The sequence below is a fragment of the Pyrgilauda ruficollis genome, unplaced genomic scaffold, assembly GCF_017590135.1.
Source record: "Pyrgilauda ruficollis isolate IOZ18807 unplaced genomic scaffold, ASM1759013v1 scaffold56, whole genome shotgun sequence".
NCBI classification, from domain to species: Eukaryota; Metazoa; Chordata; class Aves; order Passeriformes; family Passeridae; genus Pyrgilauda; species Pyrgilauda ruficollis.
This window is the reverse complement of record NW_024527266.1, coordinates 2244090-2267678: the sequence shown is the minus strand read 5'-3', so window position 1 is coordinate 2267678 and position 23589 is coordinate 2244090. Positions and strand designations below refer to the sequence as shown.

The 23589-nt window shown below is 43.4% G+C and overlaps 1 protein-coding gene across 24 annotated transcripts in view; it reads left to right on the top strand.

The window, feature by feature from the left end:
• The window catches only part of RBFOX2 (RNA binding fox-1 homolog 2), a 165514-nt gene that overhangs the window by 21682 nt on the left and 120243 nt on the right, over window positions 1–23589 (top strand). For 22 of the 24 annotated variants that reach the window (XR_005956299.1, XR_005956301.1, XR_005956300.1 and 19 more), the window contains exon 2: window positions 14233–14283. The exons of the other annotated variants lie outside the window; for them this stretch is intronic. Coding sequence is in view for 9 of the 22 variants with exons in the window: in XM_041481543.1 (XP_041337477.1) it covers window positions 14233–14283 (51 nt within the window). In the remaining 13 variants the exon portion in view is untranslated. The remainder of the gene's footprint in view (window positions 1–14232; window positions 14284–23589) is intronic. 24 annotated transcript variants of the gene reach the window in all.

Sequence of the window (23589 nt, the reverse complement as noted above, 5' to 3'; positions counted from 1 at the left end):
AAGCTTCCTCCTATTACTTTTAAAGTTGGATGGGTGGGAGACATGAAGTTGCAAAGGTGTGAAGCCTTCATGCAGCAACCCGGAGAAAGTCTAGGACTGCGCTTCCTGATTAGCTCACAGGGCTTGCAAATGTGTTTTTGCTGTGGCAAAAGCATCCAGCCCCTCCACAAGTAAATACAAAGGGTGGCAGACTGAGACTCATAAATGGTGAGGCCTACAGGTAGTCAGTCGGGAAGCTGAGCCTGGTTGTAATATGTGGCTTCTAGGATGCAGGAGAGCTGGAATTGCCTGTCCTCAGTGTGGAACTCTTATGCTTTTATGTTCTCTTTGTGGAGTAGAGATTATAAGTTTTGTAGTTTCTCATTCATAGCCATTTTGGCTTCAGAAATGGCAGCAGGAGAAACAGAAAACTTTTTCTTCCTTCCTTCTTTTTTGTTCCCCCAGGAGATTTTTGACTGTTTCCTGAAGGGAGCAGATTTTGGTCTTTTTCTCTCATCTTCCTGATTTGATTGAAGAGCAGTGGGGGACAGAATTCAATCTGTGATTTGCATGTGTTCAATCCTTCTGTCCCAAATCTGTACAGTGTCCTTCTGTGCGGCTGATAACAGCTTTCTCATGCAGCACTTACATCTATGTGAAATTACAGTATCCTTCTTTTTTTTTTTTTTTTTCTCATTTTTCTTTCTCTACTGCTTCTTCAAAGCTGCATCTAATCCTCCAGGCACCAGTGCTATCTTTCAACAGACTCTGACTGATGCAATGCTGACTTCACATGGGGTGAGATTTGGGAGGTGCATTTTTTCACCCAGGAGGATTACAAGCTTCATCTTGATACAAACATTTTTACACTACAGGTGGTAGTGTTGGTGCCTCAGGACTTTGGTTTTGGCACTAGCAAGATACACTGCAAATTCAAGAATGATCCTAGACCTTCCTTTTTGTGTCCGTTTTAGAGCTACAAAATCTCCATTGGTGTTGGTAGTTGCCTAGAAAGTTTAGGAGTCTGTTATGTTTCAGTTTTAGTCAGGTTAATATATATATATCTATGTATATGTATATATACGTATGTATATGTATATATACACATATATATGTAGGTGTATATACACATACATATGTATGTGTGTATGTATGTATATGTGTATATACATATAACTATGTATAATATAGGTGTAAAAATATATGTTTTATATACACACAACCTTATCTTCTGTGGTCATCATTTAGGTGCTTTCCTGTAATGCATTAAGTAATGTGACTGCTATATGAGATTTGTTTTGTTCTTTCCTATCCCCGTGAGGAAAAACAATATGTGCTCTTTTAAGATTAGTTTTTGAAGATATTTTTTCACATTCTTGTTGTGAAAGAAAAGGTATGCATACTTCTAGTATGCCTACTATGAAGTCTTCTACATGCCTCATCCTACCATCAACATTTTCCCCAGAATCAATGTTCTGTAGTTGGTCTTGTCAAATCTGTGACATCTGTTTGTGGCAGTGGTAGATGGGCCTGTAGCTAAGAGCAGTGCTTTTGCGATGGGAAAACCCGGGGAAAAGGGTATTAACATTTGTTTTTGTAGGTCTTCTCCAGTTACTGATCTGAAAAATAGCTACTAAATGTAGATAGATTTAATTGGTGAAAATGCCATTTCCCTCCTGGATTCTCACAGCTCTGGACATAATTAATGGACCAAGCATGGCAGCTTGGTTTTGAGTACTCATTGCTACTATCCTTGGAGCATCACTTTGCTCATGAAAACTCACTTAAGCAGTTCCAGTCTCTAGTAAAGCAGCAGCAGACTTGTGTTGCTCCTTGCTTCTGAAGGAGAAAGGAGCAAAGTATGAGCCAACATAGACTGCTGGAGATGTTTTGGCATGAGGAAGGGAAGCCATGAAATGTGATGACATCATGACTTTCTTCTGCTGCTTCAAATGATTGCTTGATGTTTCTGATGATCAGTTCTTCAAGGGAGTAAAAATTCTGAATCCTAAAGCATTGTTTTAGATACTTGTGTGAAATGCTCTGAAATGCATGGAGGTCAAGGACTGGTAGTTTCTAAGGAGGAGTCTTGTCAGCCAAGTTCACATTGCTGCAGCTGGTTTAAGCTGATGGGAAACTATGCTTTCATTGAAAGAGAAGCCCTGCCTTCTCCCTGACTCCAGCCATGTGGTCATGCACCCTCCTATGTACAGGTGTTAGGGATTACATGGCCTGTAGTGACCACCTTTGTTTGTGAATCTAATCCTTCTCCTTTTTGAGGGATTAGTTTCCAGGAGGATCAGCAAGCTGATCTGACTTGCAGTTTTCTTCTGTGATCCCTACTGTGCATGCAAGAGGTGAAGTAGGGGATGCACACTTGGGAACCAGAGAGGAAAAAAACAGAGTGATTTACTTTGTGCTTTGTTGGTACAGTGATTTTTGAGGTTGGCTTAATCTGGCTCTAAAACCCATACTCTTAAAAGGTTTGTATCACTGTCTAGCTCAAGGGAGTTTGAGGTTTAATCCCTTTGTACTTGGGCCGAACAATGTGCAGAAGGAAGGAGCAAGTAGAACTGAGTTTGTAGGACTGCAGCTGTCTAGAGCTTTGACTAAAAATGTTGGCTATATTTACAAAGGAAATAAAACAAAAAAACCCAAATGGTGCTTTGGCAGGGTTTTAAGATTTGACTGGCCCTCTCCTCTGCTATTTGCCACAGTGCCTTAGTTCTGCTCCAGCTCAGAGGTCTGCTACAGTGCCTGTTTCTCTGTACCTAATTTAAGATGTTTGTGTGTTCAGTGGGAGGGTGGCTCCCTTTTTTGTTTCCTTCATCTGAATGTGCTGCATAGGAAGATACACGATGCTGTAATTTCAGGAGCCCAATGCATTTAGATCTCTTTTGTTCTGCATTTCATCTCTAGGCTCAGACAGGGAAGTGTTACTTCTTAATGCAAAGAAGTCTCCAGGGATTGCACACAGGAGAGAGGTTTTTAGACTAAATTGTGAAGGAAACAAGCTTTAGGTGAATGTGCTGTGACAATCCCTGCCCACACATGCACACTTACAAACCAAGCAGTAATTTCAATTCCATTTTAAAGGTGGGGGAATTGTAATGCTATCACTTTCCTAAAAGCTTTGTGAAAAATGGTGATGGGGTGGGAGAGATGCAGACAGGTGTGCCACGGAAGGCAAGGCGGTCAGGACTTGCGGATTATGCACTCCATGTGGAGCAGCTGGACAGTTGGTCCAGCCACACCGTGGTGTTTGCTCCCTTTGCCCGGAGTGACCATTGCAGGGGACATGGTGAGGGAGGCTGTGGTTGTAGCTGCAGGCGGCTGGAATGGGAAACACTCAGGGGGTAGGGGGTACAAATCCGTGAGGAACTAGTTTGGGTTAGTTCCACTGCCTTATTTATTCCATTGTCTTGCAGGCAGGGAAGGGAGGGGGCTTTGATGCTTTTGTGCGGTGCTGGCAGGAATGTGCAACCCGGGGGTTTTGAAACCTCCTGGAGGGGGGCATGAGTCTTTTTCCAGTGGCTTCAGACTATCCATAAAGACAATAGGGTGGAACTGAGGCTCTGTGAGGAGTTTGTATGCTGTTCCTGAGGACTTCTGGGCTTTAACTAAACCTAAAGCTCGTAAAAAGAGACAAATGCATTGGAGGCATGTAGGATGCTGCAGGGAAGAACTGTGTCTGTCTCCTGCCTGCTTGACAGACCCAGATCTCGAAGTCTCCCGGGCTCCTGGAGTGTAGCAACCTGGGGCTTTATTACTGCAATCACCACAAAGATCTCTGGCACCTTTCTTGACCTTTCACAGGCCCAATTTCTTCCTATGAGCTCGTGTTGTTTAATTGCAATCTTGTTTTTGTTGTTGATGGCTGTATTTACACACAGAATGAATAAGAATATCCAATACCTGAAGCTGCTGGAAGTCTCTAACTTCATTTTTCCATTAATACATAAAGTTCTTGTTCCTTCTGGCAGAATAGAAGCAGCAGCAGCTATTCCCTTATAAGCAGGGCTAGCATTTCCATCTGGACCAAACTGAAGAATTCAGACCACTTGCAGATACCTCTCTGGTTAATTTTGCTCTCCATAGTAGCATGATCTTTCTTAGAAAAGTCTTCAGAGAGGCTTGCCTTGCTTCCCTGAAATGAAATGGAAACACTAACTTACTGTAAATATCTGGTTTGGTCCCCTTATCAGGTGGATGGTGTTTTGTTTTGTATCTTTCTCTCTTTCTATCTTTCCTCTCTCCCAACTTTTTGTTCCTTTTTCTTAAAATTTTGAAACAAAGCATGTACTTAAACTCAAATCTATTCCAGAGAGGATGTGTTCCCCCTGTGTGAGAAGGAGATCCTTTGATAAGTGTTCATCTTCTCCTTGTTTTAACAGTGTTCTAGCTGTGACCATTGCTTGCATGGGAATGCTTCATCCCTCCTGCATAAGTTATTTGCCTAGCTTGGGACATCAGCTGTAGCCTGCCATCCTGTGCAGTTTGTCTAGGCTGGGTATTTTTTGTAGTTTAGGCAGGATTTCTCTTCTTTCATATGCTTTGCAGTAGGGAGGTGTGACCACAGTTACCATGCAGGTAACTCAGGGCAATCATGTTCAGCAAGAGCTTTGCATGAGCATTGAGGAAGTTTGTATAACACGAGTAGATTCCAAGGAGTCCTTGGTTAATGGCTTAGAAAACCTGTTATTTTAAGAGTTTCTTTTTTCTTATTATTATTTTTATAAATTGCACTCTGGTTACAGAGAGCTTTGGCATGTGACCACATCTCATTCCACCTGTCTGTGGCACATAAGAAGGTGGCAGTCAGCTACAGGGTGGATGTAAAAAGAAAGGCAAAGGTGTGTTTTCTGTAGTGGAATAGCATTGTGTTATAGCAGGAATCACTCCTTACTTTTCATATGGAATTGCTTAATTGGGATGTTGAAAGGTTAGCTTTGATTTTGTTTTGATACTTCTCTACATTTTTGTAGGCAAATGTGTAGTGCTCTGGTGTCTAATTAGAAGGAAAACCCTGAAAAATACTAATGTGTGTGGGAGAGATGAATAAAGGTAAAGCAAAGAGGGAAGGGCAAAAAGCAGGCTTTATGTCTTCACGGAGATAGGAACCCTTGCAAGGGGAGTAACCCTCTAATAAACTGTTACATGAGGATTTATTCTGGTAAAATTCAACAGTCATGACCTCTGCTTTTCCCTTTTAAAATACTAGTGAATGGCACTTCGGAGACAGACACCCTCTTTGTCTTCAGAACATGTGCTGGGCACAAAGAGGTTGTTCCCTTATCAGAAGGAGCCTGTCAGGGGTTGAAATGGCTGGATCAGTCTCTGCTGCCCTTCTGATCCTTGGTACCTCTGAGGCAGCAGGGGAGCCATCACCATGATGATGTGCTTTGCATCATGGTCCTTCTGTCGTCTTAAGAACAGAATTAGATATTTTGTGTGTGTCTGGAATATTTGTCTCTGCTGGAGTGGGTTCTCTCAAATCCATGTGCTGATTTATGGCAGAGAAATGGGAGATTCCAAGAGCTGGAAATCAGGGTATCCCTGAATGTGCACAGCTCCCATTTGGGGATATTCTAGCTGTGGAATGACTTGCTGTCCATTTTTCCCCCAAGCTGATTTCCCCCAGTCATATTAGGTAAAATCAGTGCCCTGGATACTCTTTGGGATGCACTTTGGGGTGTCCCTTGTAAGCAGAGGGAGCTGCCATGCTGTGCAAGTTGATGTTGCAGCAGCACGAGAGGGGGTTCATTCCCTTTTAGAGGTGCCCTTTTGTTCCCTGCTGTTGCAGGGAGAGGAGCTTTCCAGGAGGGGGATGAAGAGGCCAGACTTAATGGTCTTAAGAGTGGATTTACTATTTTTTTTTCTATTTTACAGAGGAAGGCCTGGGAGTTGTTGCTCTCTAACTGTTTCCAGATGGTGCTGCTGGAACACAAAGATTTCTAGTGTGTTTGGGATGGCGGCTCTGAGACCCCCAGCCCCCAGCGCTTCCTGTGCAGCTCCACAATCCCGAAGGCTTAATCAGAAACAGTCCTGGCTGCTGAGGCAGGCTGCCCCAAGCCCTTTCCTTTCTCCTCCAGGCTTTTTAACCCCTTGCCATTACAGCTCCAGCCCATCAGCCTACCCACCTCACTTCTCTCCTTTCTCAAGCTGGCTTTGGCACTTGCAGTGTTCCAGAGATGAGACTGCATTTGACTAGACTACTTGAACAATTTATGTCTTTGGGGAAAGGGAAGATGGTTTGTAATGTGAACCTGGGAAAATAATTTCTGTAGCTATGTAGGGCAGCTTATGCAATCAGGCCAGTGTGTCCAGGGCACAGAAAATGTCTCTTGCACCTATTTGCCTGCAGCACTTAGTATACAGTATGATTTTGTCAGAGTCGTGTGCTGTTGAGCCTCTATCTCTTTTTTGTGCCAATTTCCCTTGGAGCAAGCCAGATTTAATTTTATATCACAGCCTCTTCACACCCAGCTGACAAATTAGCTTCAGCTTTTTTCTTCTGAAGGTAATATGACAACTATAATTTCGTTTGCAAAGTAGGAGTACTCTTGTTTCTTTTTAGCCTTTGAGCAACAGCCTGTGAACATTTGTAAAATCAGCCAAGAAGCTTGTGATCAACTGACTTCCCTTCTGGATCCAGGGTGTCATGTCTCCCTCATCCTGTTCTCTCCTGTATTCTCCATCCTGTTTTTTTAGAAAACAGAACAGTGAACCGTCTACTACGGCAAAACTCTAGTCCTATTCACCTTGTGAAAGCTTGTAGTCGTCCTGTTCGAGCAAGCTAGATTTTCATGCCATGAGCATGTTGCCCTGTAATGAGTTGGCTTAGTGTAAATTATGTGTGAAATGCTTCCTCAGCCCCATGTAACAATTATGGCATCCAAAGGTGCTCCCAGAGCTGGATTTTAGAGCTTTGTTATGAGCCGTGTCTTCTTTCTGTTGAGTAAGAGCATAAATGAAGATGAACTGCCATTTTAAAATGCTTCTGCTTAGTATAAGAGGAGGGAAATCAATATTTTGTGCTATTGACTTCTGTGCATGCAGAGTGTCCTTGTATTTGCTGGATCACAGACGTCACACAGTGCACAGTATTCCCAGGGGCTTTAACTTGCACTGGCTCTATTGTTGACACTGTAGGTCATGGACCAGCAGAGTCAGACTGTATTTTCTTCATGCCTGGAGCAGTATGAGGGTGCTACCATATGTAGTCCAAAGAAAGTGTATGTTTTGCACATTTAAATTACAGTAAATTAATGAAATTTCATCTCTCTTCAATTATATTTGAGTAGCTGAAAACATCCATTGGCTGATCTGGAAAATGAAAAACCTGGCTGGTGGAAAGGCTGCTTCTGATCAGAGAGCTGCCTCTGTTGCTTTGGAAAAAAAAGCCAGGGAAGAATCTGCATTTTTATAAAGAATATGTGTAAAATACTTCAATTTTAGCTGTGGAAGTGCTTTTTGTATATGAAAATCCCCTTTCTCTGCAGCATTAGACTTCTGTACTGTAACTCCATATGTAACTCCACTGTCAGCTTAAAGCCCGAGTATGCATTTGTAAACTTGTTGCATCCTGAATATTTTAACAGACCTGAAAGTGTTTAAACTTTTCTGTGTGGTTTGGTCAGGTGTGTATTTGTCTGTATTCCATTCTGCAGCCTCTGCTACACCAATCAGTTATTCTTCCTATTGTATACATATGATTTCACAGAAAAGAAGTGCCAGGAGATTGGAGTTAAGATATACTTCAAAACACAGAAAATTGCACTGACACGTTTGGGTGGCACCACTGGGGGCTCTCTTCAACGGGGGGGCAGCCATCCCCAAATTGCCCTGTTCTGTCTGATCACTTAGTGGGCTTCCCTAGCCGACTGCTCCAGACTATTCAAACTCTGGTCAGGGCAGGAGACTATTTTTATTAATCTGACATCACTTTCCTTTCTTGTCTTTACTGTGTCACTGGGCTTCCCGCCCAGGGAGCCTCTGGCAGGCCTGGCCTCCCTCCAGCTGGGCTCCGCCGGGGTCCTGCCCCTTCCCGATGGCCGCGCAGGAGAGCTGCGCTCCCACAGCGGGCTGTGGGCTCTGTGGGTACTGTGTCCCTGCTACAGAGCTGGGTGTCCAGCTTTGTGGAGCTGGGAGGCTGGAGTGGACGCCCAGGACAGGGACCCCCTCATGCTGTGGGGCTGGAGTGGCTGAGAGGCTGCGGGTGGGAGCTGCATTCCCCAGAGCCCTCTGAGGCACCAGGGACGTGGCAGCACGAGAGCTCTCCTGCCCCATCCCTGGCAGAAAACACGGTATTTTTAGGATATGGGGAAGCCTGGAGCAGGGTGGGAGGGTGGGGCCTAGGCCGGAGGCTGCTGTCGCTGCAACAGCAGGGCCAGAATTCCAGGAAGGAAGAGGGGCCGGATGAGCCTCTGTCCTGGCCTCTCTACTGGGCTGCAGAGCGGGGAGCTCAGGGGCGCTTCTCTTCTCTCATGGGCACGGCTGCTGGCATCGGGTCCCCTCAGCCAGAGCCTGCGCTGGCAGCTGCACCCCTGCTTTTCCCTCCCTCAAGAAGTGGCCTCAGCCATTGGGGTGGGTGTCGGAAGCCAGGGCTGTGCTAGCCAACATCCTTCCCAGCCATCGAGGGCAGCTGTGCACAGTGTACTTGTGGTGGCTTTTATCAAAATCTTGAGTTTGTAGTCCCCAAATTCTCTTAAGAAAAGGGGGGGAGTAGGGGGATGGATGGGTGAGAAGTGGGTGAAAAGTAAAATGTAAGTCCTGCTACTCGCATGCAGCAAATTGTATAGGTTGTTGATGTCAGGGCACTAACAAGGAAGAAAATAAATGGAAGGTCTTTGCTAGATGACGTCTGCACATGTGGAAAACAGCCAAAGCCATGAAGCAAGTTTAATTGAAAGTAAAGATAGCTGAAGGGAAGCATCCCATACTATAGACACAGTTATTGGTGCTGCACAGTGATTAGCAAGAACTGTATATCAAATTAGGATAAGTATCGAGGGAGAAGGGTGACATTAAGATCCATTTAGAAACCGCTTAGTTCAGTTTTTCATTAATAATTGGTAATTCACCCTTAGATGCTACTTTCCCCATTAATTTTATCCAAAGACAGTTTGGGGTAGGAGACAGTACACACAATTGAGGAGGCAGACTGAATGCATCAGATACACTTGGACAAAGAAATGGTTATTTTCTTTTTATTTATATGCAATAATTTGTGCAAGTAAGGGTCTGATAAAGAATTGCCTATTTTCTTAGCAACTGGTAATAAGATCAAGGCATTTACAGCTTTAGCAGTGCTCTGCCACAGTTAAATACTAAAAAGCCTTTTTCAAGACAATTCCCCCACCCACCCCGCCTTTCCCCAGCACAGGGATTCTGTCTTTCCTGTATGCAAGAAGTAAAACAAAAAAGATGGTGAAACCAGTGGGCTGTGATGAACAGCACTGGGATTTCTGTCTGGCTCATGATCTTTACTTTTTCGCTACTGTCACTTTCAGATTAATAGTTTCGTAGCCAGTGTTTTCAGCCTTTTTTTTTTGTCTTATTGTGAACATCTTATTCACTGTGCTCTGAGAAAGTGGCTTCTGTTTGTCTAGTACAAGTCTGATAAATGTGTAGCTTGTGCTATCTCATCACTTCAAAATCCCATTTTGCTTTCCGGAGGAACAAGTAATTTCTTGTTGCCTTTTTTTCACTGCTCTGTGTAGTCCGAGTGTTCCTGGCTTTCTGTTGCAGGGACTCTCCCTTCTTGCTTCTTTCCAAGCTGCCAGGTTGCTGCACTACCCAGAGCTCTTGGGGGCAGCCAGAGTAGAGACAGACGAGCTGTTCCTGTGAGTTTCCCTGCTGCTGTTTGGAACCCAGCAGGTGGTTATGGAACTCGAAAGGACTGCATTAACCTCACTCCACTTATCCTGGCATTATCAGAAAGCAGGAATGCTGCAGATCCGGGGAAGAGATTGCTTGGTCATCTTTCTGAGATTATCTTTGCAATGCAAAGGACTCAGCACTTCAAGCTGAAGCTTGGATTCAGCAGGAATTGATTTTCTGGCTGGGGGAAGTGTGGATGAACTCACTAAGCTAATGTTTCCTATGAGCAAAGTTGTACTCCTGCAGGCTTTAGGTTTCATTAGGCTATCAGGAAAGAGTGGCTGATCAGGCCTCAGTGATAGTTGCATCTGGCAAAATGGCAAGTTGTGATGTGAAATTGATTCATTCTGGGGCCAGGTTAGTCCAAAAATAGGATTATTGCATTTTTAAGCTAAAATTTAGTTTTAATTTTAGGAAAAGGCTAGAAGGACTTTCAGACCTTCCATTATGTGTTAGGGTTGTGATGTTTTCCATAGAGGAATGACTTTATTCCAGTCCTTTGAGGTCTTTCATAAGTTAGTGCCACCTGCAGAGATGATCACTTCTTAATGGCATTTTTGTTGATTGGCAGTTCCTTATGTTTTTAAGATGTGTCTAATTCAGCAGCTCTTAGTATTTGTTGATTAGAGAGGTATCAAAACTCCCCAAAACTCCAAAGCCTGGCTGTTCTGCTCGTGCAGGAGGATCTACTTTGAGCTTCAGGCATCTGCAAATGATTGTGCTGAGTTCATCTTCTGACCTGAGGTTGTACCTGTGACTTGCAGTTTGTGGCAGACCTTACTATTGCAAGTGCCAGTGGAAAAGGTCTTGTGTTAGCAAGTCTTGAAATGAAAGAATGGGAAAACTTTGAAATAAATGGGTGCTAAAGACTTAGTGGATTTGACTGAGTTGTGAGTTTTATCCTGTCAAATCTACTTGGCCTGCACAGAGGCTGTCGCTGGGCTACAGCCACAGTGGTCACACATCCTATGAAAGTGTGGAAGCCCATGTGTGGGATCATCCATATGGTTTGAATAAAAAATCCCAATACGTGTTGCAGAAAGCTGATATCTGGTGTTAGCTTCCAGTTTTATTCTCTCTACTCTACAGCAAATTGCAAGTGCCTGAGAAATGCCTTTCAGTGGTAAACAGAGTAATGAAACATCCCAGTGGCAGTTTGATTTGATTTTGCAAGCTAGTGCTACCTAACTCAATTTCTTTATGAATGTCTGGTTGCATGTTGGCATCGAAAGAGAATGTAATTGGCAGGAGGGAGCTGTGCGAAAGAGATGGAGTTCTCTGGGGATTCCCTCTCCCATCAGGCTGCTGCCAGAAGGCAGAGTCCCTCTGTGTTTGTGGTGGGTACTTATCTGTGTCAAACCTTCCCTCTCCCTTTTCCACTTCCATTTTGTGAGATTAGTTTTGTTCATGTGCAGTCAGAGGACGAGATTGAGCTGTATCCCCAGCCTCTGCTGCCTTAGATTGCCTACTAGCAGGGGTTTTCTGTCTGGATGGTGCTGGACTGTGCTGTTCCAGTTGCAGGAGTTTAACGCTTTCACTTCTTGCTCTGTTTAGTTTTCAACAAAAGCAAACTCCGTATGGAATAATCATGCAGCAGGCCCCAGATTCACCATTAGTGACCTGTAAAATTGGCAGCACTGGAGATTATTGGCAGGAGACGGTTTCCCTAGGCGCTTCCTGCCCTCTCTTGGAGAGTTAAGTTCAATTAGAGCAATGATACGCACAGCAGGGATTTTGCAAAGAGTCCAGTACTTGGTGGTAGCATTGCTGTATGAAAGGCAAAGAGATATCTTTGGCCTTTTTGTGACCTTAGTGCTACAGCTGCTGCCCTCTTTCTAACCTCTGCTATCTTGGAACTCTCACTAATGTAACCCTCTTTCACCTCTTCTTTTACCTCCTGATGCAACCATATCCCTCAGACATTACTAGTCTGCATTCTGTGAGGTTTGTCCTCCAAAAAACAAAGTAGAGATTGTGGGATGTGGGGCATTTCCCCCTCCATTCAATTTTTCTTGTTTCTTTCTGGCTTCTTACATGTTATGGACTGCCCTCAGATCTCTGTAATCATCTTTCTCTTCACACTTTTGTGATTTGCTTCTACTTTCGAAACTGTTCTGTTTTTAGCTGTGGTTTCTTGGCATCCAGGTTCTGTGATTTCAGGAAATCCCACAAAGTTCAGTTCTGTCTCTTTTCTGCCACAGCCTTGTGATGGGAGTCCCTCTTTATTGGTCCCTTATGTGAAGAACATAATCCTGAAAATAACAATTATATTTTTCTTTCTTTATTATAACTTTCACCTTGCATTCACTGCCCATATCTTTAGTATCCTTAAGGGCAACTTGTCCATTAGTTCCTTATTCTCTTTGTAGAAATCCTTCTGGTTTTCAGGGTATTGAGAGAGACTTGCACAGTAACTTTTCTGAGATATTGGTAGGTGTGTATATAAGTACTGTTAAAAGCATGCTTGGAGTAGTCTTTGAAGAGGAAGACTATTCTCCTGATACACGGTGGATGTTTATGGTATTTAGACATACATTGGTAAACTCTAGTTTGTGGGATAAACAATCACAGTGCTTTTAAGGTGTACTTACATTGGGGGAGAAAACGACTAACTGTACATTTCCATCGTGGTGTTTGCTCTTACTTAAGTTCGTAGTTAAAACCCAAAAGCACTGAGTGGTGTTGTAGTTGATGGTCTCCATTTGCTTCTTCAACATCTGTGTTTTTCCTTCTGTTTCCGAATAGTTTGTGCTTTCTGGCTGCTAGTATTTGAGAAGAATGTACTCTCACAGTGGCCAGCCTAATTAATTACTGTTAATCCCCAAAAATTGGCTGCTAAAAGTTTTGTTGTCCTTGAAGCTTTCATACTGTGCATGCTACTGTAGCATGAGAGCGCAAGGAGAGGGTGATTGCTTCCTGGCAGGCTTCCACAGAGAATCCCCTGGGCAGGCTTGAGGTAAAGAGGAAGAGAAGGAGGATGGATACAAACTTTAAATAGCATTGCTAGTCTCTGCACTGAAATAACAGCACCTTGCTTTTCAGCAATTGTGTTAAATTGCGTTTTGTGCAAACTGTGAAATTGTGCCAGTGGCCACGTGCCCTGTGTAGGGTAGTAGACCTCTGGTAGGAGCTGGCCTTTCACTCAAATGTCCCAGCACAAAAGCTAAAACATCTCGACAAAACCTCTTTCCTGACAGTGATTGTACATCCCAGTCAGCTTCATGCCCATAATGTATTTGCTTTTGACAATTTGAGATTCTTTTGCTGTGTTTTATCAGGGCCTCTCTCTCCCTCCTCTCATTCCCCAAAAGCTGCTGGAGAAAGTGCAGGACTGACTTAAGAGTTCCTCCTCACAAGTCATAACAGGAGATAGACTTAGAAAGTGATTGAGGAGGGTGGCTGTTTCTTTTCCTCTTTCTCCTCCTCCTAACATTCTGCTGGGAGTTGCTTGTGAATGCACAGGGGTACCAGGGTGGAACTGATATAGACTTTGTCTAGTTTAGTTTATCCCCCTGCTCAGACAGAAAGATGCATGCCTGAGGCATGTGAGTGCCCTTTCCCCATTCCAAAGAGGATGTGTTGGAGGGAGAGGAACAAAAAATAAATTTAGAAACAGAAATAAACATTTAGGAAGTATTATATTATCTTAATCCCCACTGCACTGCTAAAATAGAGATGGGTCTGGGAATTTCATAGAGAAATTCCAGAAGTGTTGGAGGTTCATATATTCCTGCAGAGAAGGATGATGGAGCTGCCAGTATGTGACCAAACATGTAGGTTCAGAGTCCCTTCTGGGCTGAAGAAATAAGGCCTAGAGGATTGATTTCCTGTTGGGTGTGTTGAGATATTGCACAAGCTTACTGGAGTGTTTGAAGTTACACTGACTACTTTTTAAGTTCATATTAAACTATTAATATTGTTTTGAAAAGGAAAAAAAAGGACACATTTACAGCTAATGTTTAGGGAAACATTTCTTCAAGACTGGGCGAGGTGCACAATAGCTTCTGTAATTTTATGTTCTGTTTTGTTCAGTTTTCATCATAGTAAATGTGTTTGCATATCAAAATCTTTTGGAAAAGGACCAAAATTATACATAAGTGACATTGCATAGGATAGAGTAGGATTAGTTTATGCTTATTTTATGGCTTTGATTTTTTTTTTTTCTTCTACACAATTTGGCATTTGCAGTTGAAAATAAATTTTAGGTGTATTGGCTTACATGGAAAAAAGGAAGTTGGCAGAATACTTTAGCTCATTCATCCCCCATTTCATGAAGATTCTTGTCTTTAGCTGAGTTAAGACAGGCCTGTATTTCCTTCATTTCTATTCCTTGTAACTCTTACATTCACTCTTTGCTTTCTTGTCTTGCAGAACGAGCCTCTGACTTCAGGTTATCATGGCTATCCAGCAAGAGACAATCAAGTAAGTGTCTGATTGCAGTAAATGTATGTGCCAGTGCTTCTCTGTACATGTAGGGGTGTTTTGTCTGACAGTTTCCTGGCTGTCATGTTATGGGGTGGAAATAGTTTTGTTCTATTGTGGATTGTTTGTGGAGACATGTGTGATTAATTGACTGGGTTTTTATGGCTTCCAGGAGTATGTTGCAAGGTGCCTGGTAAGGGGTTAAATATCATCCACATTACCAACAGCTCAGGAAATTCTTGATTCTTAAAAATGTCACAGCTTAGAATCAGTGTCCTAAGCTCCCACTGTATCTCCTCAGTGTTAATGAATGTAGATGTTCAGTGCCAGTACATGCTTGGCCCTGTTTTATACTTATTGCTGTAATTCTGGCATCTGGGGAGCAAAACAACACTGAGTTTTTGTGAGAGTCTGCTTTGCTGGTGGAGTAGGGAATGACACGTCCTGTTGGGTTGTTTCTAATATCTGTGAACTTGTCTTGCATTCCTTTCAAGTCCTGCAGGGCCTCTGCCCCTTGCTCTTATTCAGGATGCGTTCCTACAGCAGTAAAAATTACACTGTTCAGTGCACTGCATCTGTAAGCATTCTCTTGCCTCCTGACAGAAGACAGAGAAATCCCAGTTGATGAATTTGCAAGATGGAAGGAGGAGATGCTTTGGAACAAATGAAATTTAATGGTTGTAAGATAGAACTGTCACACATTAAATCTCCCTTCTTAGAATGAAGTTTTTTTTCAGTGTTCTGCAGTGCTACTGCAAAGCAGAGTATGAACCAGTGTAGCAGGAAATTAATATGCACAGAAAATCAATAATGCAGCACATTTCAGTAATGAGCAAATAACAAAACCAAAATCAAATTCTTTAATACTCTCAGGTACTGCTATATAAAGAAAGCGATTTTCATCATCTCTTGATGAGGTCTGGGTATATGTAATAACAGCTTAATGGGAGATGTTTTTATGAAGGAAGTGCAGCATAGTGCAGCCTCAGCAACTGAAGAGCTTAAATCTTTGGTCTTGGTATGTGAGTACGAGTTTATAGGAGGAAATTATTCAGAATGTCTTCTGGGATATATTAAACTGCTAACTAGCACAAATAAATACTACACAGTGGGATGCTGTGAGAGTTGTGTTCCTACTCTGTCCAGGCTAAGTGAGGTAAGCTCGGCTGCAAGGCAGAGCCAGTCAGATCCTTAAAGTGGTTCATATCTGCTTTTGGTTTTCCCATTCTGGTAGCACCTTCTCTGCCTTACTTTGGTGCTTCACTTCACCTACCCATTTAGGGGTGTTTTGATACCTACCAGTACATCCCACTTCACAGCATTCCTCTTTTTCATCCCATAAGAACTCTTCTGATTTGAGCATCCAGAGCTGCTGTTGCTGGCAGGCTGCTAGATCAGCCTAGATGGGCATGGGAAGCTGTACTACAGCCAGGATGTGAAATGAGAATTACAGCTTGGGCAGCCCTGGGGAGCTCTATATGGGTGAGCACAGGGAGTAATGAATGTTAGCAAGTGTGTGTATGTATTTCAGATGGCAGATAGCTTTATGGAATTTTCTTGGAGGACAAATAGCTGCAGTTTAACTTGTGTGTTTTCATTTAGCAAATGCTTGTAAAAATATTTTTGGCCATTTTTTCTTTGTTTTGTTTTTTCTTCCTTCTTTCTACAATATTTGGATCTGTAGTATGTATTTGTTCTTCTTTCTTGCTTGTGTCCCTGAAGCAGCTTAAATTCAGATCTGGTTTTCACTAATGAGGTTTCAAGGCTTTTAGCTAATCTGATTGCAAGCCTCTAACTTGATAGCAGCAGAAAAAGAAGTCTTCTGTTGCCACAGGCTGGGGCTGGTATGGGAAATCAGCAATGGCTGATCCATCACCTGCTCTTTCGCACTGGGAATGGAGGAAGTGATGTGGGAATATAGGCAGGGGTCCTCACCCTGTAACAAAGTAATTATGAGATACAGGAGCAATTGTGTTGGATTTCCTCAAATTAGCAGCTGGATTTGAGTAGGTATGGGTAAGTCAGTGTATTGTGTTCTTCCCCATTGCACTTCTTTACTGTAAGTAAAAACAGTACTGTGTTTTTTTCCCACAGTGATTTCTTAAGGAGAAGTAACAAAGCAGAGCTTATTTTTAGGGCTTTTCATCCTGTGCCCATAGTAGTCAAATTCTACCCTTTCTTTCACTTTGTGTAGCATCCTATTCCTCCTTCATTTGTTTGAATGCCTTTTTCGTTCTCTCAGGCTCTGAATGCTGTTAATTGCTGGCTGCAAACCTTTCACTGTGCTGTTTTTACACCCTCTAGTGGTTAAATCTTACCCAGATGTTCCAGATCATTGGCGTTTTTATTCCTGCCAGTGGAAATGTGTGATTGGTTTGAGTCCTCACTTTGGCCATTTGGGAATGCTTAGGTCTCCAGAACTGAGTTTATTTTGTATCTTTTCCCACGTATTTAAGTGTTCTGTTGTCACCACACATGGGCAGCAGTACTGAAACAAATGAGATTGGGTTCACATTGAGGCTCTTTTTCTCTCAGAATTCTGGTGTTGTGGGATTGCTTTATGGTAACCCAAAGCTCTGGGTGGTTGTGCAGCCCCCTTGTTCCTCCCCTGCCCTACCAGAGTGCTGGCTTGCTGGACTTTTTGTGGTCATAGGACCTGGGGAGCATGTGTGCTAAATCATTATTGTACAAATTTGCCTAAAAAGATGCTTTCTGTTGCCGAAGTGTTGCACCACTGCATCTATGTTACAGTCCTGTAAGGAGCTGGAGAGCTCTCTGAGACTGTTCTCAGAATTCAAGGTTTGCTCTGTGGCTGCCTAATGGCCATTCAGGAATGGCAGGATACCTTTCCTTTTCCCAGAGCTAGGCTGATGGCAGGGACAAAGCCTGTGGTAAAGGGAAAATGACAGAACATTAGTGTAACATTGCTAACTGAGATGAGAACCAGGTCTTTTGGTGAGGAGAGCTTATTCCCTGGGGACTATTCAATTTTTCAGCCCTCTGTTAGGTCTGCCAACAAAATGGTATTTCTTTTTTTGTAATGCAAGCGCCTGCCTAAAATGCAGTGAACCAAGACTTCTTTGCTTCATTTCCCAAGCTGTGACAAACAGCTCTGAGGTACTCTGAGCTGGTCTCAACATGGAAAATAACTGGTACAGCTGTACTGATACAGCTTTTACATACAGACAAACTCATCAAGAATACATATTCTTTTTCCAGAAGGCCGTTGCATGCTGACTGTGCCAGCTCATTTTGTATATAGCCAAGGCCTATATTATATTGCTCTAGTGCTTTTCATGTCCAAGCGTATTAGACATGATATCTGAGATTTGTTAGAGTGCCGAATGCTGGCACTTCCGTGGCAGAATTTGGCAGCTGCACAGAATAATTTTGTTCCCCAACAGGAAGCAAAATGAGCAAGAACACCTTGTTTAGCTGCCACTAAAGGGAAGAGAGGAGGAGAGAGAGTTTATGGAAGCAGGAGATAATTGCACACACCAGAACTGGGTCAGGATGTTAGAGCTATTATACCTCTTCTGTTATGGAAAGTGATCCTCAGCTATCACAATGGGTTAGGATATTGGTTTGAAGCCTCTTTTAAAAGCTTGTACTTCCCTAAGTACAATTCTTAAATCAAACTGGGCCATTGGCTTGGTGCTAATGTGGTGGAAACATTGTTACCTATCACAAGTGACATTTCCTTCAACAGCTTAATTTCTGTGGCTGGTTTTCCATCTGAGCACTCGCTAGGCATGACCTGTTGTTCTCCTGTATGTAGATGAGGCTACAGCCCAAGGTAGTGGGTGCCTATGGCAACTGCTAGAAACAGCTTTATCAGTATCCTCTCAGTTTTGAGTTCAAGCTTAAGGTGAAATGCTGTTAAATCCTCTCCAGTTGTCAGCCTTTTCCCAAGTCTTCACTTGCTGCAATGGAATATCTGATGGGACATCGCAGGCTCCAGGCGGATGTGTGCGCTGCCTTCCCTGGGCCACAGGCTGGTGAGGGGAAACTGAACAGCAGTGGTGGCAGCCTGTGAGAACAGGAAGCCTCCCTGTTGCTTTTTTCCCTCCCTGTTTGTTTTCCTTGCCTAGTCCCTTCTGATGTGGGGAGTTTGGCAAGGAAGACCTTCATCCTGAGATGTGAAGGGTGTGTGAGAGCTCTCATGGGGAGGCAGGACAGCAGGTCACTGGGCTTCCTGTTGGAGCTGGCTGCACAGAGGCACTGCTGCTCATTGGTGGTCTCTTGGCAGCAAACAGCAGGCATCTCCACACAGAGTTCAGAGGGGAAACCTGTCCTCTCTCATCTGTGTGGTCTGAGACTTCTTCACCTATCTTCTCCTCTTCCATTATGTGGATGAAGTGTGAATTTGGGAATATTGCCACAACTTGATTAGCAGCTAAGTAAGCCCAGCATTGATTAGGATATCCACCCAAAAACATCTCTTGATTTTGTACCAAGAGACTTGAGATGCTCTTGCCATGAAGCAAACGAAAATGTCATCCTGGAGGAAGATGGTTTGGTCACTTGTTTGTTTCCACTTGTACCATGATAGCACCCGTCACAGTCTCTCTAGTGCCCTGCTTGGTCATTTTTGTCTCAAAGTTCAAATCTAAGTAGTCTTCCTGAAAAGTTTTTAGTTTTTAATTAGTTTTCCTCCTAGTAACTGACTGTGAAATAAACTCTCCAGTGTGTATGTTATGTGGCTCTGTAACCCGTGAGGTGGTGGCAGTGGAAGTGTGAAGTTATTCAGGAGCTAGAAAGCAGCATGGTTTGTGTGGCTTTGGGTTGTTTGTTGCTTACACTCTTCGTTTGAAAAGTGTATTTAATACAAATTATTAAACTCAGGGGCAGATGGAGGTTCTGGAGAGGCTCAAATAAAGTTTTAACACCTTACTCTGAATAAATAGCCAGGACAAAGATCAGGAAGCTTCTGGGATTCTCCATATAAAATGGACGATACCAGGCTCGGTGTTCCTAGTATTTTTGAGGAGTCCCTCTTGGCTTGAAAGCAATCAACCCAAAATCTGGGATGGGACCAAGCTGATGAGGGGAAAACTGCTTTAAGACTTTCCTTATGTTTAAAATTAGGTGGATTAGGATAAGTCTGCCAAATCTGCTGCATCCTGGCTCCTACAGCCCTTCTTCAGGCAAGCAATGAAATGTTTCCACACTGTACTAGACAGGATTGAAGGGATATACTATTACTGACCTACCTGCAGTGTCCCATAGGAAATAATGAGCTTCATTCAGAGAATGTAGTCTGGGCAAAAATGTTCAATATATTCAGGAGGTGAGAAGCATCTGTGAGGCGGCTTCAAGAGTGTGTAGTGGGAGAACTGCTGGGATGTTACTGCATCATGAAGCTATAAAGAGTTTGGGCCAGTTCAGATGTGCTTATGGAAAGCCATTTAACACTGCAGGAGGGAAGGAACTTGAGAAGTCCTTTACCAGATTGCATCCCATGCTGCTTAAAACTCACAGTACATTCAAAAGGTACAAACGTGTTGAGAGAGTGAAGAGAGTTAAGTTAAAACAATGTAAATTGTGGTATGTGAGAAGGAAGATAGAGAACAGAATGTTTAGCTAAAAACTGAAGGACAAGTTGGTTACAGATTGAAGTTTAAACAATTAAGGATGAGTTGGAAAAGCAAGATCCGCCGAGACTAATCTGGTGATGCATCTCCCCTGAATCTCCTCTGCATCCAGAACTGTCTTGGTCAGGCACTTGCTAGATCACTTGAAGCATGAAGAAGTGGTTCCTTGTTTTCTCAAGCCCAGACTATATCCCTAAAATGCTGCAGGAAAGGTACAATAAGTGGGATTAAAAAAGTTGTAAGACACAAATCACCAAATAGCTTAGCTTGTTATAAATCTTTCTGAAATTTCACTCTGAACCAAGTCTCTGTGCTTATATTAGCTACATTCCCCCAAATCTCTCCTTCTATTTGTTTAGCAGATTTCCTAGCATCAAACCCTTTAAATAATACAGGAAGCACGATGTCTTGCAGTTGACATGAGTCTTTGCAAATAGATCGCTCTGGCTGTATATTATTCCCCTCTTCCCTCATGTCTGCTGCCTTTCTAATCTCTGAATACAAGGCACAGAATCCTTTCCTTACAGAGCCCTGAATACCTTCCAGAAACATATCCAGCGAATTCCATGCCAGTGCATGCCTTTCTCATAATCAATAACAATAAGTAACCACGTGGAAAAAAGTTGTAAGAGAAGAAATAGTTAAGGAGTGCACCTAATTCAGATACATGGGAAGACTTCCTCGAAGTGAGCTCTTTAAGACCTATAAACAGCTTCTCAAGGGAAGTAACAAATACCTTGCTGATGAATAGTCTGGCCAAAGCTCTGGGGTTGTAAGGCGTTGGCAGGAAATGGGCTTGGATGATGTAATACAAATTCCTGTCATGATTGAGTCCTCTGATTCAAGCAATTCCTTGTCTCTGCTTAAGGGTTAAAGAGAGGAGATGTGAGTCATCCTTGGGAGAGTACCAGGAGACCACTTTTTCTCCTGTGGTGACCATATGAGTGTTATTCCATGTCTTATCTTGGAGATTCCCAAGACCTTCAGTTCCTTTGGCAAGAGGGACAGCATCTTGTTTAGATTTTCCCTTCTGAATGATTAGCAGAGTGTGGCATGTGTGTTAGAAGTAGACTGCATCAGTTGTAGGACTAAAACCAAATGGTGCAGAGAAAATGGCCTGTTGATAGCTATATCCTATTGAGGGCATGAAAGCAGCTATTCCGGGTCAGACAGAAGGTCTCTGCCTTTGACAGTGTCTAATAGCAGGTACTTCAAACAGAGGAAGCAGCGCCAAGTTTAGGGGATACTTCCCCTCTGCTGTGCTATTGAAGCAATCCTGTGGCTATGGGATTTCCTGGCTATAGATTTTTATTCTTTCTTAAAGTCACCTGTGATAGATTTTTTTCTTTATTGAATTTCTCTAAATGCTTTTGGAGCCTGTCTAAACCTTTGGCATCTGCAGCATCCTGTGGCAACAACTCCCTACTTTAGGTGTTTTTTTATGGGGGGAAAGTTCTTCCGTACATCAGTAACTTAAAACTGAGGTGGTTTTAAAGCTCTCGGGTAACGGGGTCCTCAGCATATACATACATATCTATAGAAATATCTGTCTGTCTGTCTATCTATCTATCTACCATCTACCTATATCTATATATATATATAGATATATATAGATATACAATTTTTTAAAACCCATTGAATAATACCTGTGCAGCTGTTATTTCTAGTTATCCAAAGGTTCCGCAGCGCGTTGCTGACGGACAGCCCGTGCCCTTGGGAGCCCCGGCTCTGTGCCGTGCCGTGCCGTGCCGTGCCGTGCCGTGCCGTGCCAGCGGGGGTGGCCCGCGGGGCCGGGCGGCGCTGGCGCTGGGCTGCCGGGAGAGGGCAGCCGGCGCACGGCCAGCGCTGCCCGCCCCGGCCCGCCCGCCCGGGCTGCCCCGCACAGCACGGCACAGACACACGGGGCTCGGCCTCTGGCCCCCGCAAGGGACTGGGGGGTGATTCCTCATAGGTGTTTCTGGAACGGCTCTTCTGAGCGAGGGAAGTTGTGTTGAGAGGGATAGGGAGAGGGCAGCCCCTTCCTTCACGTGTCCTGTGCCGGCGTTTGGTTCGTTGAAGAATCACAGTGGAAAAGGTTTCCACAAAAGCCTTTGATGTGTGAGCAGAGGCAGATCCAGGAGGGGTGTTGGAGGAAGAGTGCTCATAATAGACTTGCTTTTAGAGGGGAGCCTAAGCAGGCACTCTCTCGGCTTTCCTGGCTGGAGCAGGCTCCTGGCCCGAGCTGGTTTCTTGCAGAGGGAGGGGAGCTGCCCAGCGCTGCTGCTGCTGCTCAGAAAGATTGGCACTGTGAAAGATGGGCTCCCCCTTTGGGCACGCAGAGCCTGTGCTGCTGCAGTGGTGGATTTTCTCCAGTGTGCATTCTGCACATCATGAACTCTCACAGCTTTCAAGTGAGTGAAGAGCGTGTGTGTGAATAAACATTATTCTTGCATCTTAATTTTTTTTTTTAAAGGTGGCTAGAGATCCCAAGAAATTCAGTTGGTCAGTGCAGTTACAGAATGTGGAAAGATGCTGAGAAAGATCAGATGCTTATGGTCAGATCCTTTACTAAAGGAAGTTAAGCCAACAGCAGACATACATTGCTAATTTTTAAGGGCTAATCATGTCAGATCAATTTAGTTTTTTTGTTTGACATGGCAGCAGGCCTGGCAGACACACATAGTCCCACATGACCTTTGCATAAACTAGACAAATGAAAGGTGAAATTAAGAAGGGGCTGAACACCTCATTGGAAAACTGTATGCGGAGCAATTATATCATGCTTTTCCATGTGTGTGTGTGTCTGATCTGGAGTCTTAACATGGTCTGACTTGGCTGCTCTGCTGTTCTCCAGTGCTCATCAAAATTGAGGGTAATAAAACACTGACTGAACATAGGTGTGTGCAGGGGCTGGCAGCATTTGGAAGGTAGGATTAGAAGTTGGAAAGATCACAGTAAATTCCAGAAATGCCCTGAAATCCAGTAATGTGAAATTAAACAAAACCAAGCTGTATTAACAAGAGGAACTGTATATGCAATATAAAATGGAAACTAAGCACTAATATCCAAGGAAGGATCTGGGGTAATAGGAGACAACAAACTGAGTATGTGGTGCTGGTTTTCGTAATCTTGAAAACCTGGAATGCATTTCCAGGTGTGTCAAGTAAACTGCAGTAGGCAGTTATTCTTTTCAGCTTAGTACAGCAAGTGGAGCACTGTGCCTACTTTTAGGCACTTCAGGACGTGCAGAGGTGAAATCTGGGAAATGTCCAGGGAAGAAAAGAAAAGGAGGCTCAGGGAGCCTGACATAGTAGGAAAATACCAAGCTTGTTCCTTCTTTTAAAAAGGACAGAGTAGAAAATATGGAGGATGGGGATTGATTATTTACTATGTCCATTGAAGACAGCTTAATTGGTATCAAGAAAAGCTTAAATTGGACATTGAGGAGTAAACCAACATTTTCTGATTCAGTGTAGTGAAGTAGTGGAAGGGTAATTTAGGGGATCAGAGTTCCAGTTTCTAGGAGTCTGTAATAACAAGTTAGACAATTCCTGATGGATGTTTTTCTAAACATGCTCTGTGCTGTCTCTGAGCATGGAGGACCTCTTGTCTCCCCTGCCCTGTATTTGTGTTATTTTGTGACAGTCAAAAGCTGGTTGTTACCACTGACATTATTCCACAGCCGTAAGACTGCTCTTTTTCTGTTTTTTGGGGTTTTTTTGATGTATGTGTA